Source organism: Elephas maximus, chromosome 12 (assembly GCF_024166365.1).
Source record: "Elephas maximus indicus isolate mEleMax1 chromosome 12, mEleMax1 primary haplotype, whole genome shotgun sequence".
In the NCBI taxonomy this organism is placed as follows: Eukaryota; Metazoa; Chordata; class Mammalia; order Proboscidea; family Elephantidae; genus Elephas; species Elephas maximus.
Window position 1 is genome coordinate 78,940,564 of NC_064830.1, and position 19,304 is coordinate 78,959,867.

General features: G+C 43.3%; 1 protein-coding gene across 3 annotated transcripts in view; it reads right to left on the reverse strand.

The window, feature by feature from the left end:
- The window catches only part of SYT17 (synaptotagmin 17), a 123,161-nt gene that overhangs the window by 27,403 nt on the left and 76,454 nt on the right, over positions 1–19,304 (reverse strand). For all 3 annotated transcript variants that reach the window (XM_049903383.1, XM_049903382.1, XM_049903381.1), the window contains 2 exons: positions 6,318–6,438; positions 4,632–4,787 (listed from right to left, as the gene is read on the reverse strand). In XM_049903383.1, coding sequence (XP_049759340.1) covers positions 4,632–4,787; positions 6,318–6,438 — 277 coding nt within the window. The remainder of the gene's footprint in view (positions 1–4,631; positions 4,788–6,317; positions 6,439–19,304) is intronic.

Genomic DNA, 19,304 nt, shown 5'->3' on the forward strand with positions numbered 1-19,304 from the left:
CTCGACTACTAACCTGAAGGTTAGCAGCTAGAACCCGCCCAGCAACAGCAGCGAAGAAAGGCCTGGCGATCTGCTTCCATAAGATTACAGCCAAAAATACCCTATGGAGCTCAGTTCTACTCTGCAACACATGGGGTTGCCATGAGTCAGCAGCAATGGGTTTTTGGTTTTGCTAGTTTTGCCTATACAGCAGAGTAGAACTTCCCCAAAGAGTTTCTAAGGCCATAACCTTTATGGAAGCAGACCATCCCAGTCTTTCTCCCAAAGAGCAGCTGGTGGGTTTGAACCGCTGACCTTTCGGTTGGTGGCCAAGCGCTTAACCACTGCACCACCAAGGCTCCTTTAATCATAGCATACCATGTGACAATTAAAATAGTATACCACAATAATTTAAGATAAAGAGATCCATTTGTATCTGTATTGAACTGGAAAGATTGAACACATTCATGGTCCATTTTTTTATAAAAGCAACTTGCATAGTCACGTCAACAGAAAGGTACTGGTAAGCTCCAGAAGGATTTTGATCTGTTTTGGTCACTGCTATATTCCCAGGACCGGGAAACAGTACCTGGCACTGAGGAGGTGCTCAAGACATTTTACTGAATTAATGAAAAATCTTGTTTTTATTACAGTAAAAATATACACAACAAAACCTTCACCAATTCAACACTGTTCACTGTTGATTACATTCTTTATATTGTAATCAAGGTTTCTATCACTATTCCACCACCATCAACATAAATTCCATGCCCCCAAGCAAAAACTCCTTTCCATTTTAATAAGCATTAACAATCTTTGGTTTCTATATATTTGCTTATTTTGTATAAATAAGATGATACAGTATTTGTCCTTTTGCAACTGACTGACTTGGCTCAGCAGGTTTTCATCCAGGTACAAATAATTTTTGAAAGGAATTGAATCCTTCAGATGTGGTTAATAAGGTCTGTGGGTAGCACAAACCATTTGCACTTGACTGCTAACCTAAAGGTTGATGGTTCAAACCCACCCAGCAGTACCATGGAAGAATGGCCTGGCAATCTGCTTCTGTTAAGGTGATAGCCAAGAAAATCCTATGGAGCAGCTCTATTGTGTCACGCATAGGGTTTCCATTAGTAGGAATGGAACTGATGGCAACTAACAGCAACAACAATACGTGGCTACTGTTGGTTTGTACAAAGAGAAAAATGTAGATGGATACACACCAGGACGGTAAAGGTGGTTTCTCATGGAGAAGGAAGAGAATGAAAAGAGTAAAATTTTCTTTTAACAATTACAAAAAACAAACCCGTTGCCGGCCAGTTGATTCCAACTCATAGCGATCCTATGGGACAGAGTAGAACTGCCCCATAGACCTTCCAAGGAGTGCCTAGTGGATTCAAACTACCGACCTTTTGGTTAGCAGCCATAGCACTTAACCATTACGCCACCAGGGTTTCCCTTTTAATAACAGGTAACAATTATCGAGTACTTACTATGTGCTAGGTGTAATGCTCAGCACTGTATATGTACTGATCTCTCATTTAACCCACTTCACAATTCTGTGAGGTGTCCTGGTATTATTCCCATTTTACAGATGAGAACACCTAAGCACTCAGACCTTGCCCACGGCCACACAGCTAGCGAGTGGCAATGCCAGGACTTGAGCCAGGCACTGGCCCCACAGCCCAAGCACTCAACCCTTCTGCTCTTCTGACTCTCTGTCCTTACACATCTTTCTGCTCTGTTGCTCATTACAACAAACATGAGCTAATTAAGCACAGTCCTGTGTCGCTTAACATCCACAATACCTTCTGTGAAATAGAATGTATGTGATTTGGACACTGCACAAACACCATATTGTATATAGGCAGCCCCCAGATTACGAGCAAGTTCCATTCTAAGTCTGTCTTTAAGTTGAGTTTGTATGTAAGTCCGAACAATTAGGTAGGGTTCATATCTAACGGCAGTTAGTCAAATGTTTGTCTTAGTATACAGCATATAGTGTACCTTTCTATGCATAAAAAACATTAAATAAGGACTTCTACATACACTAAACCAACTTTAACATAATAGTAGAGTGATAGTAATAATAATGACTTGATGTGTGTCACAAAGCACCCGTTTGTTATTATGAACCATTGTATGTACCTCGATTTTTTAATATAATAGGCTTTGCTGGGGTTGGTTCGTAACCATGGGTTGTACGTAAGCTGGCCTTCGTAACTCTGGGACTTCTGTATAATCTTATGAAACTACAGATGTATATGCCGTCGACGTTGCCCGAACAGACGTTATGTGGCACATGACCATAATAAAATTTTAACTAACATATAAAAGGGTCAGGGTTTTCCATATAGTTCTCCATGCTCTTTGGGGTCCCCTCCTCATCTAAATGTACCACAACATTTTATGCTTTAATCTGTGTCTTGTTTCAATATTGTTCCCTCTGCCTGCCTATCATTTAAGGATTCAGTGGTACCACTGTCTTCTGTCTTGGCCTGAAACCCTGGGGAGAGTGGGGCCCTTGTCTGTTTGTGAGTCGATCTGGACAGCAGCCATCACAGGCCACATCAGACAGGATCCTGATATCTGTTTAGGGCTAGCATCCCGACTGAATGCAGACAGGGTGGGCAACAGGCTGTGAGAGAGCCAGGAACCAACCTAACCAGGACCTTGGAGGAGACCTTGGAGGATCGATGCATCTCTTGTTGATGAGATGCAACCAAGCTCTCATAGAGGAAGCCTTCCCTGGGTTTCTCAGCCAGGCCTGATCTCGTGGGAGACCTGGAGCCAAAGATTGTAGACTGGAGCTAAACAGAGGAGCGTTCCCAACTACGCTGGCACAGGACTCCTCAAAGAGTAATGTTAGCACTACCTGGGGCTTGAAGAAATGTGGACCCCTTGATCTTTGGGGCTGGGCAGACCAGAGTCTGAATCCTGAATCTGCCAGCTCCCGGCTGGAAGACTTTCAATGAGTTACTTAAGTTGTTAAGCCTTTGTCTCCAGATCTGTAAATCGAGGGATCATATCAACCTGCAAATATTAGCAATGCTATGGATGACGCATCTGCCATGGATGTTGTTATTGTTGTTGTTAGGTGCTGTCTAGTAGGTTCCAACTCACAGCGACACTATGTATAGCAGAATGAAACACTGCCCGGTCCTGCACTATCCTCACAATGGTTGCTGTAATATACCTGCCATGAATAGGATTTATGAGATAATAATCACTACTTCTGTTAACTCGAACCCCTGTATGGTGGGCAGCTTCTAAGATGGCACCCAATGACCCCCACACCTCCCAGTATTCATGCTCTGGTGTCATCTCCTCTTCTTGAGTGTGGGCTGAACCTAATGACTTGGTTCTAATGAATGGAATATGGCACAACTCATTGGATGTCATTTCTAAGATTAGGTGACAAAAAGACTTTGGCTCCATCCTGCCTTCCCTCGCTTGCTCTGATTGATGCCATCTGCCATGATGTGAGCTGCCATATAAAGAAGCCCATGTGGCAAAGAACCGAGGTGGCCGCTGGCCAATAGCCAGGAATGAGTTGAGGCTCTCAGTCCCTCAGCCTTTGAGGAACTGAATCCTGCTAACAACCACATGAGTGAGCCTAGAAAAGATCCTCCTCAGTAGAGCCTACAGATGAGATTCAAACTGCCGACCTTTTGGTTAGCAGCCGTGGCTCTTAACCACTATGTCACCAGGGTTTCCAGAGGAGACTGCAGCCCTGGCCAATACCTTTATTGCAGCAGCCTTGTCTGAGTCCCTGAGCCAGAACCACCCAGCTAAGCTATGTCCAGATTTCCTACCCCCAAAAGGAACTAAAAAATAAAAAAAACAGGAACTACAAGATAATAAATGTTTACTGTTGTAAGCCACTAAATTTTGGAGTACTGTTACGCAGCAATAGATAACTAATGTTGTTGTTAGGTGCCATCAAGGGGTTTTTGGCTCATAGAGGCCCCATGTGACTGAATAGAACTGCCCCATAGGGTTTTCTTGGCTGTAATCTTTACGAGAGCAGATTGCCAGGTCTTTCTCCTGTGGAGCAGCTGGTGGGCTCAAATGCCAACCTTTCAGTTAGCAGCCAAGCACTTAATCACTGTGCCACCAGGGCTCCTTTAATTAACACACCACTGGAATCAACAGACTAAATTCTATCTGACAATGGCACACAAGGCCTCTACTCAAACACTGTGTCCTTTGGGAAGTCTTTCAAAATCCTCTTGTCTGGGTTAGACAACCCTGTTTTGTCATGTTTCCCCATTCAACAATAAGCAACTTGAATCATCAAAGCTAACATAGAAATGAGCACTTATTACGTGCCACGTTCTATTTTATAGATGAGGAAACTGAGGCTAAGACAGATTCATAAGTAACTTGCTTGAGGCTTTGGTTACTATGTGGCAGGGCCAGGCAGTCTGGCTCTAGAACCCACATTTGTAATAATTATGCTAGATGGTGCTACATTGATGATCTTGTTCAATCTTGCCCAAGTTGACAGATGGTAAGTGGATTCAAACCCAGCTAACTGAACATTAGACCTGAGGTCTTAAACATGACCGTTTATGAATGCTTTCTGTCTCTAGGACAATAAATTGAACACACTTCACCTGGGGTTCATCAGGGTCTGAGAAGCTACCTACCTGTAAACACTAGGCTGGCGTTTTCCAGTTCTTCTTGGGGAACTTTGAAGCTGAAGGATTCATTGTAGAAAGGATCAATTGTGCCTCTCAAAAAGGATGTCTTCTTGGTTTTCACAAGCTTGAGTCCATGTACCAGTTGGATTTTCACAAAGGGGTCTGAGAAGGACACAGAATGTTAGAGACCTAGAAATCTAATCCATCCATCCATTCACCTTTCCATCCATCCTTTCTTTTAGTCACCCATCCATCCATCCACCCATCCAACCATCCATCCATCCGTTAGTCTGTCCATCCATTCATGCATTCACCCCTCCTTTCCTTCATCTACCATCCATCCTTTTTTTCAATCCATCTGCATATTTGCTCATCCTTCCTCCTTGCCTCCAGCCATTCAATATTTTTTGAGCCTATCCCATGTGTCAGGCATTGTGTTCATTTTACAGATGAGGAAACTGAGGACACAAAATGAAAAGTAATTTGCCTAAGATCTGGCTGGTGGGGGCAGAGCTTTCTGTCCATGGCCTCTGTGCTCCAGAACCCACTATCATGTCAGTGATCTCCTAGCCCACTCACAAGAAAATAGAGATGGCCATATAATAACTGTCATAAAAAAATTTTTTTTTAATTGTGTTCTAGGTGTAAGTTTACACAGCAAATTAGGTTCCCATTTGACATATAGCTATCATTCTTAGATCACTTTATAGTTTACAAAGGGATTCAGGTCCATTATTTAATTTAATATTTATTTAAACAACCCAGTGAGACAAATACTGTTATTATCTCCATTTTTCAGGTGGAGAAATTGAGGCCACACTATTTGCAAGCAGTAGAACTGTGATTTAGTTCCAAGCAGTCTGACTCTAGAACCCTTAATCGTTTTATCAGACTGCCTCTTCTGTTACATGAGTCTGAAACTCTCTAGCCTTAACACCATTCACCCCTTTGGAACCTGTATTTCTACAATGTGGCATTTGAAAATGCAAGGTGTCTTCTAAATTCAGCTGTCACCTTATAGCAAAAGCTATTTATTTAAGCCATTGCATTTAGGGAAGATAGTATTTCCACCACTGACCCGAAGCATCGCAGGAACCATGGTGGCTTTAGTGATAACATCTTGTGCTATTACAGAAGAAGCTACATACAAATGGAATGGAATCTATTCTGTTTCTTAAAAATTCATGGGTGAATCGGGTTTGCTATAAAGGAGAGCCTTTAAATACAACAGTCTTTTCGTAGCAACTGTTTAACCAAGATTTATGGTACACTTGAAGCAAGCTCAGAAAAAAACGCTCTGGGTGTGCCCACCTCTCTTGCTAATTAGAATGCATTATCACCGCCCACTATCGCCACCTGGAGCATTGTGCCTGTTATTGCAGGCATAGCATTTGGAAGAACAACTAAATTGCCTGGAGCTGCATGGGTACAGACACGAGAGATTTTCAGTAGTTATCATACCTGATCTCAGTCAAGTTCCCAATTCAAATGGGGTTACTTGTTCATCTCAAGAGACATCTGCTCACTTATTTTCCCTCCTGAACTAGCAGCCTAGTTCTGGATGCTCGCTAGCCTCACAGGATCTTATCAATAGTATCTAGGATGCTGAAAAAGAAACTTGGGTCCCTTGTGTCAAACAAACACAGATGCTCTGTTAAAGAAATGGTGGAGGGAGGAAACAGCATACTGTACCTGAACCTTGGCTCACATCTGTCTGAAGAAGTTGCTTGGCTCGAATGACATCAACATTCAGTCTGCCAGCGCTTGGGAGATAATTCAGTGACAGAAGCAGCTCCCCCAGCTCAACTTCATTCTGCAGAGAAAGGACATGCTCAGGAAGTTGCCACTTTAAAAAAAAAAAATCCCTTTTATATCCACCACGCAGAAAATTGATTCCAGCAGCTCACAAACAGGCATCTGTGGGTGGATCAGATGAAACGGGGTACCTCTTTCTTTGACTTCTTTTAGCTTCTGCCCCCAATTATTTTCTTCCATCTATCTCAGAACATTCTTTCTGCACTTAGAATGTTTAACAACCGCAACAAAAGCATCAAGAGTAATAAATGAATGTATGTCAAGTACCGTCCTAGGTGCTTTACATGTATTAACTAATTTAATCTTGGAGGTATTATTACCTCTGTTTAATAGATGAGGAAACTGAGGCTCAGAGGGGTTAAACAGTCAGTTCAAGGCCACACAGCAGGAAGGTGGTAAGCAGGCATTTGAATCCAGGGAGCTTGATTCCAGATACTCTGACCACTATGTTATTCTGCCTTAGTCTAGGGGGAATACCTGGGAGGCTGAGCACCCTGCAGAATAACTATTTTGGTGAAAAATCTGTTCTTAACCTGTAGTCTACAACTGTGCCCACGCTTCCAGCTTCACCATGGCAATGCTTGGCACTGGGACATCCTTTGTTAAAGAGTTCCCATTTTCTCGATGTCAGCACTACCACACTTGCAGAAAATTCACATTATACAGCCAAATGTGCGACTCCATGTTTTTAAAAGTACCTAGAGAATAGGTGCCCCCCCTCCACTTCTCTGCCCCTTTCTTTTAAAAAAAAAAAAAAAGTGTAGAAAATTTCAACCATATACAAAATTAGACAGACTAACATAATGAATTCCCATGTATCCATCAATCAGCTGTAACAATTATCAACATTTTGCCAAATGATGTTTCTTCTATACACCCTACTCAGAAATATTCTAGCTGAATATTTTAAACCAAATCCCAGACATGATGCCATTATACTTGTATATCTTTCAGTATGTGTCTCTTGCTGATAAGGTTAAAACAAACATTTGTTATGGGAAATTTCTAAAAACACATGAAAGAAGCCAGAAGAGTATAAGGAACCTTCATATACCATGGTCACTCAGCTTCAACAATGACCAACTCATGGCCAGTCTTCTTTTTTCCAGTGTAATAGAGAGGATGACTTTGACAAGAAGCAAGATGTTCAAAAGAAAAGAGATATGGCGCTCATCTCTCTTTCTCAGTTACTTCTGATATTCCAAATAAGCATATGAAAGAAAAAATGTTGGGAGACTTCAGAATCCCATAGGTTCTGGACTCAGACCAAAATGGATTTGATTCCTGGCTCAAGAACTTTTTGGCTGTTATAGATTGAACTGCATTCCCCCAAAATACGTGCTGTAAATCCTAACCTCTATGCCTGTGTTTATAATCCCATTTGGGAATGGGTTGTCTGTGTTACGTTACTAAGACAAGATTAGTGTAGGTTCTGTCTTGAGTCAATTTCTTTTAAGATATAAAAGAGATTAAACAAGCAAGCCAGTGAGCAGAGGTGGGGGAAGAGGGATGCCAAGCTACATGATCACCCAGGAACCGAAGCCAGAGATAAGGACCTTTCTCCAGAGAGAGAATGCCTTCCCCTAGAGCTGGCACCCTAAATTTGGACTTCTAACTTTCTGAACTGTGAAAAAATAAATTTGTTTGTTTAAGTCACCCACTTGTCATATTTCTGGTATAGCAGCGCTAGATAACTAAGACATTGGCTGTGTGATGTTGGGCAAAGCACTCAACCTCTCTGTGTTTCAGTTTCCCTTTTTATGAGATGTTCTTCTTTTCTCTTTGCACTCTCTGCCTCACATGCATGTAGACAGTCAATGGTGGGGTTCTCTTCTCATGGCTGAGCTTAATTCACCTTTAGCCTCACTGTAGCTGTAGGTCCCCATATCATTTTGAAGTAACTTCTAGACATCATATTATCTTATCTGCAATATTTCAGTATATAACACTAAAAAATAAGATCAATCATCCATCCATCCATCCATCCATCCATCCATCCATCCATCCATCCATCCATCCATCCATCCATCCATCCATCCATCCATCCATCCATCCATCCATCCATCCATCCACCCACCCCTCCACCCCTCCACCCCTCCACCCATCCACCCATCCATCCATCCACCCACAATCTCTATCTCTTTTGGTTTCAGTCATTTCAGTAAATTAATACCAAATGACAGCTCTAGAACAATGATTGGCACATGGTAGATACTCAACAACATAGGCTGAATGGATGAATGGTCAAACTAAAAGATTCCTGCAACAAACAAACAGAAACAACCTCACCTATGAGCTCAGAGGTTGCAAACAGGCAGCCACAGGTGTGGTTTGTTTGGCTCACACGATGTTTAAAAAAATGATTCATTGCCAACATGTAAGAATCAAGATGTTTCACATTTTTAAACTTCTGAATTTCTTGCCTTTGTTAAAAAACGGGAGGATCTGCCAATGCTGGACCCATGCTCCCTCTGGCCAAAGTGCAGTACAGCTTCCTTTTATTCTTATTTTATTTATTATTTATTTGTTTGTTGCTGCTTCTTCAGGATTTATTACTACATGGTGGGGTCGGACAAGGCTGAGAAGGAAGCACCCATCCTGGGAGCACTGCTTCCTTTTAGATGGAAGTTGTTCAACCATCACCCTTCATTTCACCACACCCCCACCTGGCCTCCTTCATCACTTTCCACTCCTGCCTGCCCTGCAGTGGACGTTGTTATCGTTGTTGGTGGCCATCTAGTCGACTCCAACTCATAGTGACCCCATGTGACAGAGCAGAACTGCCCCATAGGGTTTCCTAGGCTATAATCTTTATGAAGAAACCTGGTGGCGCAACAGTTAAACACTTAGCTGTTAACTGAAAGGCTAGCAGTTTGAACCCACACAGCAGCTCCACAGGAGAAAGACATGTCAATCTGCTTCCATAAAGATTACAGCATAGAAAGCCCTAGGAGAGTTCTACTAAGTCACATGAGTTTGCTCTGAGTTGAAATCGACACAACAGCACCTAGCAACAACAACAATCTTTATGGCGGCAGATCGCTAGGTCTTTCTCCTGGCGAGTGGCGGGGTGGGTTCGAACCACTAACCTTTCAGTCAGCAGCTGAGAGCTTAACCATTGTGCCACCAAGGCCCTAGACATACAAGTTTGCACGTTTTTAATACAGGAATGGTCAATTCAGTGTCCTGAGTAATAAAAGAGGTTCAGAACACTTTCCACGGCTACCAGGGATCTCCTGCTTGTCCTTGAGGGTCCTGGAAGATGCAGCATCTATAGAGCATACCTCTGTAAACTCATTTAGCCTCAGCAAGAAATGCCCAAGAGCAGAGGTTTAGGGACCACGGTTTCAGGGGCCATCTAGGTCAAATGGCATAATAAAATCTATTAAGAAAACATTCTGCATCCCACTTTGGAGACTGGCTTCTGGGGTCTTAAACACTAGCAACCAGCCATCTAAGATGCATCAATTGGTCTCAACCCACCTGGGGCAAAAGAGAATGAAGAACACCAAAGACACAAGGTAATTATGAGCCCAAGAGAGAGAAAGGGCCACATAAATCAGAGACTACATCAGCCTGAGACCAGAAGAACTAGATGGTGCCCGGCTACAACCGATGACTGCCCTGACAGGGAACACAACAGAGAACCCCTGAGGGAGCAGGAGAGGAGTGGGATGCAGACCTCGTATTCTCATAAAAAGGCCAGACTTAATGGTCCGACTGAGACTAGACGGACCCCGGAGGTCATGGTCCCCAGATCTTCTGTTAGCCCAAGACAGACACCATTCCCAAAGCCAACTCTTCAGATAGGGATTGGACTGTAGTATAGAAAATGATACTGGTGAGGAGTGAGCTTCTTGGATTAAGTAGACACATGAGACCATGTGGGCAGCTCCTGTCTGGAGAGGAGATGAGAGGGCAGAGGGGGTCAGAAGCTGGCTGAACGGACATGGAAATAGACGGGGGACAGAGAGAGTGTGCTGTCTCATTAGGGGGAGAGCAACTAGAGCATATAGCAAGGTATATATAAATTTTTATATGAGAGACTGACTTGATTTGTAAACTTTCACTTAAAGCACAATAGAAACTAAAAAAACAAAAAACAAAGAAATGCCCAAGAATCCTACTGACCCCACTACATCCTCCTGCACTTTGCTCTTCCAGGTTTGCAAATCAGAGGGCTGCCTCCCCCCCGCCTTTTTTTTTTTTAATTTCATTTATTCTGTTGTTGTTGAGAATATACACAGCAAAACGTACACCAGTTCAGTAGTTTCTACATGTACAGTTGAGTGATATTGTTTACATTCTTCGAGTGCAAAACCATTCTCACCTTCCTTTTCTGAGTTGTTCCTCCCCCATTAACATAAACTCACTGCCCCCTAAGGTTCCTATGTAATGTTTCAGGTTGCTGTCATCAATTTGATCCCATATAAATATATCTTACAAGAGCGTAATGCTTAAGGCAGGCATTCTTTACTAGTTAAGCTAAACTACTGTTTGGTTTTAAGAAGGTTTCAGGGGATATTTTTGGTTTAAGGTTTAAAGATGACTTCACGGCAATAGTTTCAGGGGTTCATCCAGCCTCCGTGGCTCCAGATCTAGAGTCCATTAGAATTTGAAATTCTGTTCTATATTTTCCCCTTTTAATCAGGATTCTCCTATAGAATCTTTGATCAAGATGTTCAGTAATGGCAGCTGGGCACCATCCAGTTCTTCTGGTCTCACGGCAAAGGAGGCAGTTGTTCATGGAGGCAATTAGGCACACATCCATTTCCTCCTGCTTCCCCTCCTTTTAAAACTAACTGGCTTCTCATCTTATAAGGCGGTTTTACAGGAAAGGATCAGATTTGTAATTCAGCAAGCTGAACTGCCTGAGCAGGTTACAAAATGGATTCTATAAACCTAGTATTACGAACAGTATTGTATTTAGAGACGGGCCAATTGAGGAACAATTCAGTTTGGCAAGAAATCAGTTCACATGCATAGATCAGTGGTTCTAAACTGGGTGATTCTGCCCCCCCCCCAGATGACTTTTGGCAATGCCTGGAGACATTTTTGGTGTCACAACCCAGGGCGGAGGGTCCTACCAGCATCTACTGGTGGAGGCCAGGGATGCGGTTCAACGTTCTACAGTGCACAAGACAGTCTCCACAGCATAGAATTACGCAGCTCAAAATGGCAATAGTGCTGAGGCTGAGAAACACTGAAATAGAACGTTATAGGACTGAAGAGAAAGGGGAACAGATGTCCCTTTAGTACTTTTTTAGTACTATTACCAATACTGGTTGCAGCCAATCTGACTCCAACTCATGGTGACCCCGGTGTGTCGGAGTAGAACTGTGTTCCACAGGGTCTCCAGTAACTGGTTTTTCAGAAGTAGATCATCAGGACTTACTTCCAAGGCACCTCTGGGTGGACTCAAACTTCCAACCTTTTGTTTCACGGCCGAACCCATCACCTGTTTACACCACCCTGGGACTCCATGTCTTTAGTGGTTACAAAAAAAAGTAACTATCCCTTGATAGTTAATTCTACTTGTAGGAACTTAACCCACAGATACTCACACACATGTCAAGATGAGCACACAAGGATGCTGAACACAATATCATGAATTTGATAACCATTGTGGGCCAATGTTTCAGGACTGAGGATAGTTTATGAATGAGACAAGGTCCCTGCCTTCATGGAGCATACACTCCAGTGGGGAGAGAGACAATGAACAGGATAAAAATGCATCGGTGGGGTGATTTCAGATCATCTTAAGTACTTTTTTTTTTAAGTACTACGAAGAAAAATAAGGCAGGGTAAGGAAGACAAAGGGACGGTGTGGTTCAGGGCAGAATTCTTACCCTCCATGCAGGAGACCAGTATTCGATTCCCAGCCAACACATCTCATGTGCAGCCACCATTTGTCTGTCAGTAGAGGCTTGTATGTTACTGTAATGCTGAGCAGGTTTCAGCAGAGCTTCCAGACTAAGACAGACTAGGAGAAAAGGCCTGGTGATCTACTTCTGAAAATCAGCCCATGAAAACCCTAAGGACCACAACAGTCCGATCCCATTGTCTATAGGATTGCCACGAGTCAGGGGTGATTTACTTCTGAAAACCAGACCATGAAAACCCTAAGGATCACAACAGTCTGATCCCATTGTCTACAGGGTTGCCATGAGTCAGGGGCCGACTCAACGGCAGCTAACAAGAAGGAAGAAGGGGGGACTTTCTGGGTAATGGAAGTATTCTATATCTTGTCGTGGTGCCTGTATGGGTGTGTACTTTTGCCAAAAATCAACAAATGTATTTAAAATGTGTGTACTCATTGTATGTAAGTTATACCTCAATTAGGCTGATTAAAAAAGCAGGCAGGGCCGGGGGCAGGCCAAAGTAAGTAAATAGGGAATAAATTGTTGCGGTGGTAGTGTGTTGTCGTTAGCACTTGTCAAATCTGGCAGGTGAACACATGGGTGTTTGTTTTATCATCTTATGTTGGAAAGATTTCATTAAAAAACAGAAGATAAATATGTAAAGAGAAAGCAAAGAAGGTCAAGTAAGCTAAGAGAACGGTGACGTGTGGCATAAGCATAGGGGCTACCATTTCTGCTAGGGTGGTAGGAAGAGGCCTCTGTGTGTGAGGCGACACTTTGGGGGCACTGAAGGAAGTGAAGGAGCAAGGGGGGAATACACAGTGGGCAAGGCACAGGGAGCCCAAGTACAAAGCCCATTGGGAAGGGAGGGATAGCTCTGGTATGTTCAAGGAGCAGACAGAAGGCCAGAGCGCTGGAGTGTGGTTAGAGATGGATTCTGCAGAGGTCCACGGGAGCCACAGAAAGCTGTAGGAGTCTGCCCACCCCCAGCCAGCCTTACAGGAAACGGAAGGATGAGGTAAGGGCCCCACCTCTATCTCCAGGGCCCTCAATGGCTAAGGGGCCCTCAAGTTCTTTCCTAAGCCCTCAAGAGTAGAAACAGCTGCTCATTCCCTTCCTGAGGGCTGGTGATTCACCTTCAACATGGCACCTTCCTGGTGTTATCTCCTAAAAAGGGTGAGTGTTTACCTCTCAGAAAAGCAAAGCTCTTTTATTCCGACTTCCCTCTTTAGGATACAAGCTCTGCTCCTCTCTGCAGCCATGCCACCTTCAACACAGACACACACACACACACACACACACACACATGACTTTCACACTGTATTTTTCCAGCGACACGTTCCCATTGACCCAGTCACCCTCCTTCTCTCAGCCTCATCTTGGCAGTGATCAATGTGTCAAGACTATTGCCTGGAGTTGGGGGGGACATGGATAGAAAATAAAGAAGGCTAACTGAGCAATACAGAAGGGTTCATTGATTCATTTAATGAACATTTACTCAACAGTTACTGTGTCTTAAGCACTATAGTGATAATTACAAACAAGTAGCTGCTGAGTCAACTCCCACTCATGGCGACCCCATGTGTGTCTGAGGAGAAATGTGCTCCATAGGGTTTTCGATGGCTGATTTTTAGAATTAGATCTTCAGGCTTTTCTTCTGAGGCCCCTCTAGGTAAATTCGAACCTCCAACCTTTTGGTTAGCAGCCAAGTACCTTAACCATTTGCAGCACCCAGTAATAATCACAGCAAATGTTTATTGAGAAGTCACCATATGCTTGGCACTGTTTCAGGCGTGCTAAGAAAATACCATTTCTTCCCTCAACAAGTCCAGTGGTTTTCAGTTTGTAGATGAAGGAATTCAGGCTTAGAGAAGCCGAGTGACTTGCACAAGATGATATAAATCACAAGGGCAGGATTCAAACTCAGGCCATGTGTTAACTCTTACACCATCTTGCTACGTGATTAAGACACAATCCTGGCATCAAGCAATTCAGTCTATTGGTAGAGGGAGGGAAAGACATCAAAATAACCTGAAATTCTAGGGCCCTAAGTTTTAATGAAAGAGACGAACTTAGAATGTGACAACAGAAAGTGGGACTATTTAGCCCAGTGGTTCTCTAACTGGCCCCATGAGCATCATGGACATCATGGTGATCTTTACAAACACCCGTGAACTACTGGCACATTAAACCTGGATCAACTAAACCAGTGGCTCTTAACTAGGGCTTACTTCTCACACACCCTCCCTTCTCCTCCCCCCTTCCCCACATCTCCAGGAACATTTGGCATTGTCAATAGGGTCACTACGAGTCTAAATCGACTCAGTGGCAACAAGCCCTTTTTTTTTTTTTTTAGAAACATTTTTATTGTCACAACTTGGTGGGGAGGAAGGGGCTATTGCTGGTATCTAGTGAGCAGAGGCCTGATTGTTGCTAAACATCCTACAGTGCACGGAAGACCCCCCACAACAAAGAATGATCCAGTCCAAATGTCAATAGTGTTGAGGTTGGGAAATCCCAAACTAAATCTATAAACCTTGGGCTGACTTAGAGCCTTCTCTTGTATTTGATTCTAGGCTGAACAAACGTTAATAGGAGCCAAAGGCTGTTAAAGCTTCTCCAATGGACATGAGAAAAGTCCATCCCCCCACTCAGCTGGGCTTGTTTTGCATCTCCTTCCCAGACTCAAAGAGCTCAACGCATCAGCTGCAGCCAGTGCCTGGAAAGGTCAAGCTGAGATTCCCTTCGGCGGAGAAAAAAAAAAAAAAAAAAATTTTTTTTTTTTTTTGCCAGAGAACAGACTGCTTATTCTGGGAGGATCTGGAAATCTATGATGTCTCCCTTTTCCTATCCAAGCTCAGTCAGATAAGGCTGAAATGTCAGAGCTCAGATAAGTGAGTCCAATATTCTTAGCTTATAAAAGAAAACGGCACCAGGCCATTCTCTCATTTCCCTGCTTAAAACCCCCCATCGTTCTTAGAATAAAACCCAACGTCCTTAGTCTGGTCTACAACAGGGCTTTTCAACCTCAGAACTACTGACATTCTGAACCAGATCATTCTCTCTGTGGTGGGGGCTGCCTGTGCATTGTTGGGTGTTTAGCAGCATTCCTGGCCTCTACTCTGGATGCCAGTAGTACCTCCCTCCCCATTTGTAACAACCAAAACGGCTTCCAGACATTGCCAAATGTATCCTGGGAGAATGGGATGGGCAAAATCACCCTACTGAGTACCACTGGTCTACAAGTGGAAACCCTGGTGGTGTAAGGATACTGGTTAAGAGCTATGGCTGCTAACCAAAAGGGTGGCAGTTCGAATCCACCAGGCACTCCTTGGAAACCCTGTGGGGCAGCTCTACTCTGTCCTAAAGGATTGCTATGAGTCGGAATCGACTCAACAGCAACGGTTTTTTTTTTTTTTTTTTTGTCTACACGTAGCTACATGATTTGGCCCCTGTCTACCTCTTAGGGAATCCCTGGGTGGTACAAATAGTTAACACATTGGCTGCTAATCAAAAAGTCAGCTGTTTGAGTTCACCCAGAGATGCCTTGGAAGACAGGCCTGGTGACCCACTTCTGAAAAATGAGCCACTGAAAACCCTATGGAGCACAGTTCTACCCTGACACACATGGGGTCACCATGAGTCAAAGTTGACTCAGTGGCAACGTGTACTACGTCTCAGACCTCATGCACCCCCTCCACCCACATCGGCCTTCTTTCTACTCCTTGAAAACACAGGCCAATCCTGCTGCAGGGCTTGCATCTGCCATTCTCTTTGCCTGGGAATCTCAACTCAAAAATGTCACCTCCTCACACAGGCATTCCACGACCATAAACCAAAATCCTTTACCGTTCAGTCGATTCCTACTCATAGCGACCCTATAGGGCAGAGTAGAGTTGCTCCATAGAGTTTCCAAGGAGCGCCTGATGGATTCAAACAGCCCACCTTTTGGTTAGCAGCCTCAGCACTTAACCACTACACCACCAGGGTTTCCATTCCATGACCACCCAGTGGAAAACACCACCCCTCCCCCATCTCCTTTGCTCTCAGTCACATCACCTGTTTAATTTCCTTCATGGCACTTTATCCTGATCTGACGCCACTATATCCACAGCACCTGGGACAACTCCAGACAATCTGGCCACAAGAACAAGGTATGCAACCTCCAACATGGAGGCTGAGCAGCTGCCACATCACGGTCCCAGAGGGGTCACCAGCATGACATCTGTCACATGCCCTAGCCAGCCTCAAGAAAACTGAAACTCAAGTGGGCGATGGACCCGGGTGACTGGTGCCACTTGTACCTTTTCCTTTTCAAGGCAATGTCACAACAATAAACAGAGACACCTCATTTCCTATTTTAAAAGCCCGGTGAGCCTAATTTGGTCGAGCCCGGTGGTGTGGGTTGGGGAGAATTAAATGGAGCGGCTATTAATCACGCAAATGCATCCCAAAGCCACCCTGCAAGCCCAGCACATGCAAACACTGCTCGGCCCACTCCCCAGACATGCATTGTCTCTCCTGTAGCCTTTGAACACAGTGAAGTCCTAATCAATAAAAAGGAAATCTAAGAAAACCAGTTGGTGGGGGGAGGGGCGCTTTCTACGGAAAACAACCCAGCACCGCTCCCAACGTCTCCTTTTGAAGTGCTTCTGAATGGCACTTCTGCCCAGCCTCACCTAGGAGAGCTTTCTGAAGTGTGCAGACAACTTCCCACACTGCCCAAACACAGCTGCTCCACATGCTGCCTGCCTTTGTTCCTGTGGGTCTGGAGAAGCCTTTTGTCTCTTACCTTCTGTCACAGACAACATCAAAGTAGGAATGGTTTTTTCATGCAAAATTCAACCACAATCCCAGCACACTTTATACCTTTCATCAAATGGTTTTTTTTTCCCCCTTTCAGGTTCTTCTCTAGTCCTCATCAACACACACACACACAGTATTTACATAGCTGCACTCCTAATGCAGACCAATGCTGGGGTTACCTTTTAAAAAACTTAAACATACGCACATGTACACGTTTCCCATTTTACTGCCTGGACATCATAAGTATTATTCTTAATGACCAAAAATCATCTTCCATTAGGCCGAAATACTGTAATTTATTTTAGCCGTTTTCCTATTTTTTTTAATTGTCTGAAATGTCTTAATAGTGCTTTTTATTTTTGTGAAAATATATACATTTTCAACAATTTCATACACCATTTTAACAATTTCTACATGTACAACTCATTGACACTGATCACATTCTTCAAGTTATGCAAATATTCTCACTATCCTCCGAACTGTTCTACCACTATTGGCTTAGACTCACTGCCCCTTAAGCTTCTCATTTAACCCTTCGAGTTGCTGCTGTCCATGTGATCTCACATAGATAGTAGGTTATTTTTAATGATCTAAAATTGGGCACCTAGGTATTTTTCTTCAGAAAAAAATCTAGGAGTGGGATCACTGAATCAAAGAGTATCAAACCTTTTTCTGTCATGTGATATGAATTGCCAGACTGTTTGACAAAAGGTCTGACCTAACTTCACCGCCACCAGAAGAGGGTGGGCACAGTTTCCCCACAACTCTACCAGCACTGGGTATTAACATTTTAACCAGTGCGAGTGGGATCAGCATGGTTGCCAAGATATATGGGTTTTTTGTTTTTGTTTGCAATACTTTGGCTGGGTATTCATTTATCAATTTAACTGCATTTCCTCTCTGGTGGAAATGCTGACTTTCTGACTTCCCAGGCTCTTACTGTGGGCTCAAAGACCCTCTTCTAAATGCCTACGGTGTAGCTGATAATACATATTTCCCATTGGATTATATATGTCTGTTTCTGTCAGGTTTTTTCATTCTTCCTATCCAGCGGATATTTTATTGTGGATTTAATTTGTATTTCCCTGACTGCTAAGGAGGTTGAGCATCTTTTCATGTTTATCAATCATTACCATGCTTTCTCTTCTATGAAAACCCTGCTCATTTCTTTTTGCCCATTTTTCTATTAGCTATTTGCCTTTCTTATTAATTTATAAAAAGGCCTTTAAACACTAAGGATGCTAATTATTCATCAGTTCTGTGCATAGCAAACATACTCTCCCAGGCCGTGCCTTGCCTTTTAATTTCTTTTCCTATGTATTCTGATGAGCAGAAGTTCATACTTTTAATGCGGAAAGATTCTATCAATCTTCTTCCTCTATGATTTGCTCTTTGTTTTATAACTTTTTTTTCTTTTTTTTAAGAAAAAGTCATAAAGTCACCAGAGTCATAAAGACATTCTCCTTTATTTTCTTCTAAAGCTTAAAGTTTGGGCTTTCAAAGTTAAGTCCTTGGACCATCTGGACTTGATTTTTGATACGTGGTGTGAGTTAAAGATCTATTTTTATTTTGAGGTCATGATCATCTTTCTCCCGTCTTTCTGCCTCACAAGGCTGTGAGCTCAGTTGAGGCTAGTGGCCTTATGTTGCTATGGTTGTTAACCGTTGAGCAAATTCCAACTCATGGCAACCTCATGTATGCAGAGTAGAACTGCTCCATAGGGTTTTCAAGGCTGTGGCCTTTCAGAAGCAGATCTCCTCACCAGGCCTGTCTTCCAAGGGCCTCTGGGTAAGTTTGAACTGTCAACCTTTCAGCTAGTAGTCAAGTGCTTAACCATTTGCAACACCTAGGGCACCTGATCTTACATTCCAAATCAAAACCAAACCCGTTGCCTTCGAGTTGATTATGGCTCATAGTGACCCTATAGGACAGAGTAGAACTGCCCTAGAGGGTTTCCAAGGAGTGACTGGTGGATTTGAACTCCTGACCTTTTTGTTAGCAGACAAGCTCTTAACCACTGTGTCACCAGGGCTTGGACCTCACATTAGTTTCCTCTATCTCCCCACTGGCACTAGAAAATAAGAGACTATCAATGAATGTCAGTCCAGTGAATTGCTTGTTTATAGCCTGTGTATGAAGCTAAATCTTCCAGGGAAGATGCAAGAGAAAGACTACCTTTTGATGTTGAAGAGTTTAT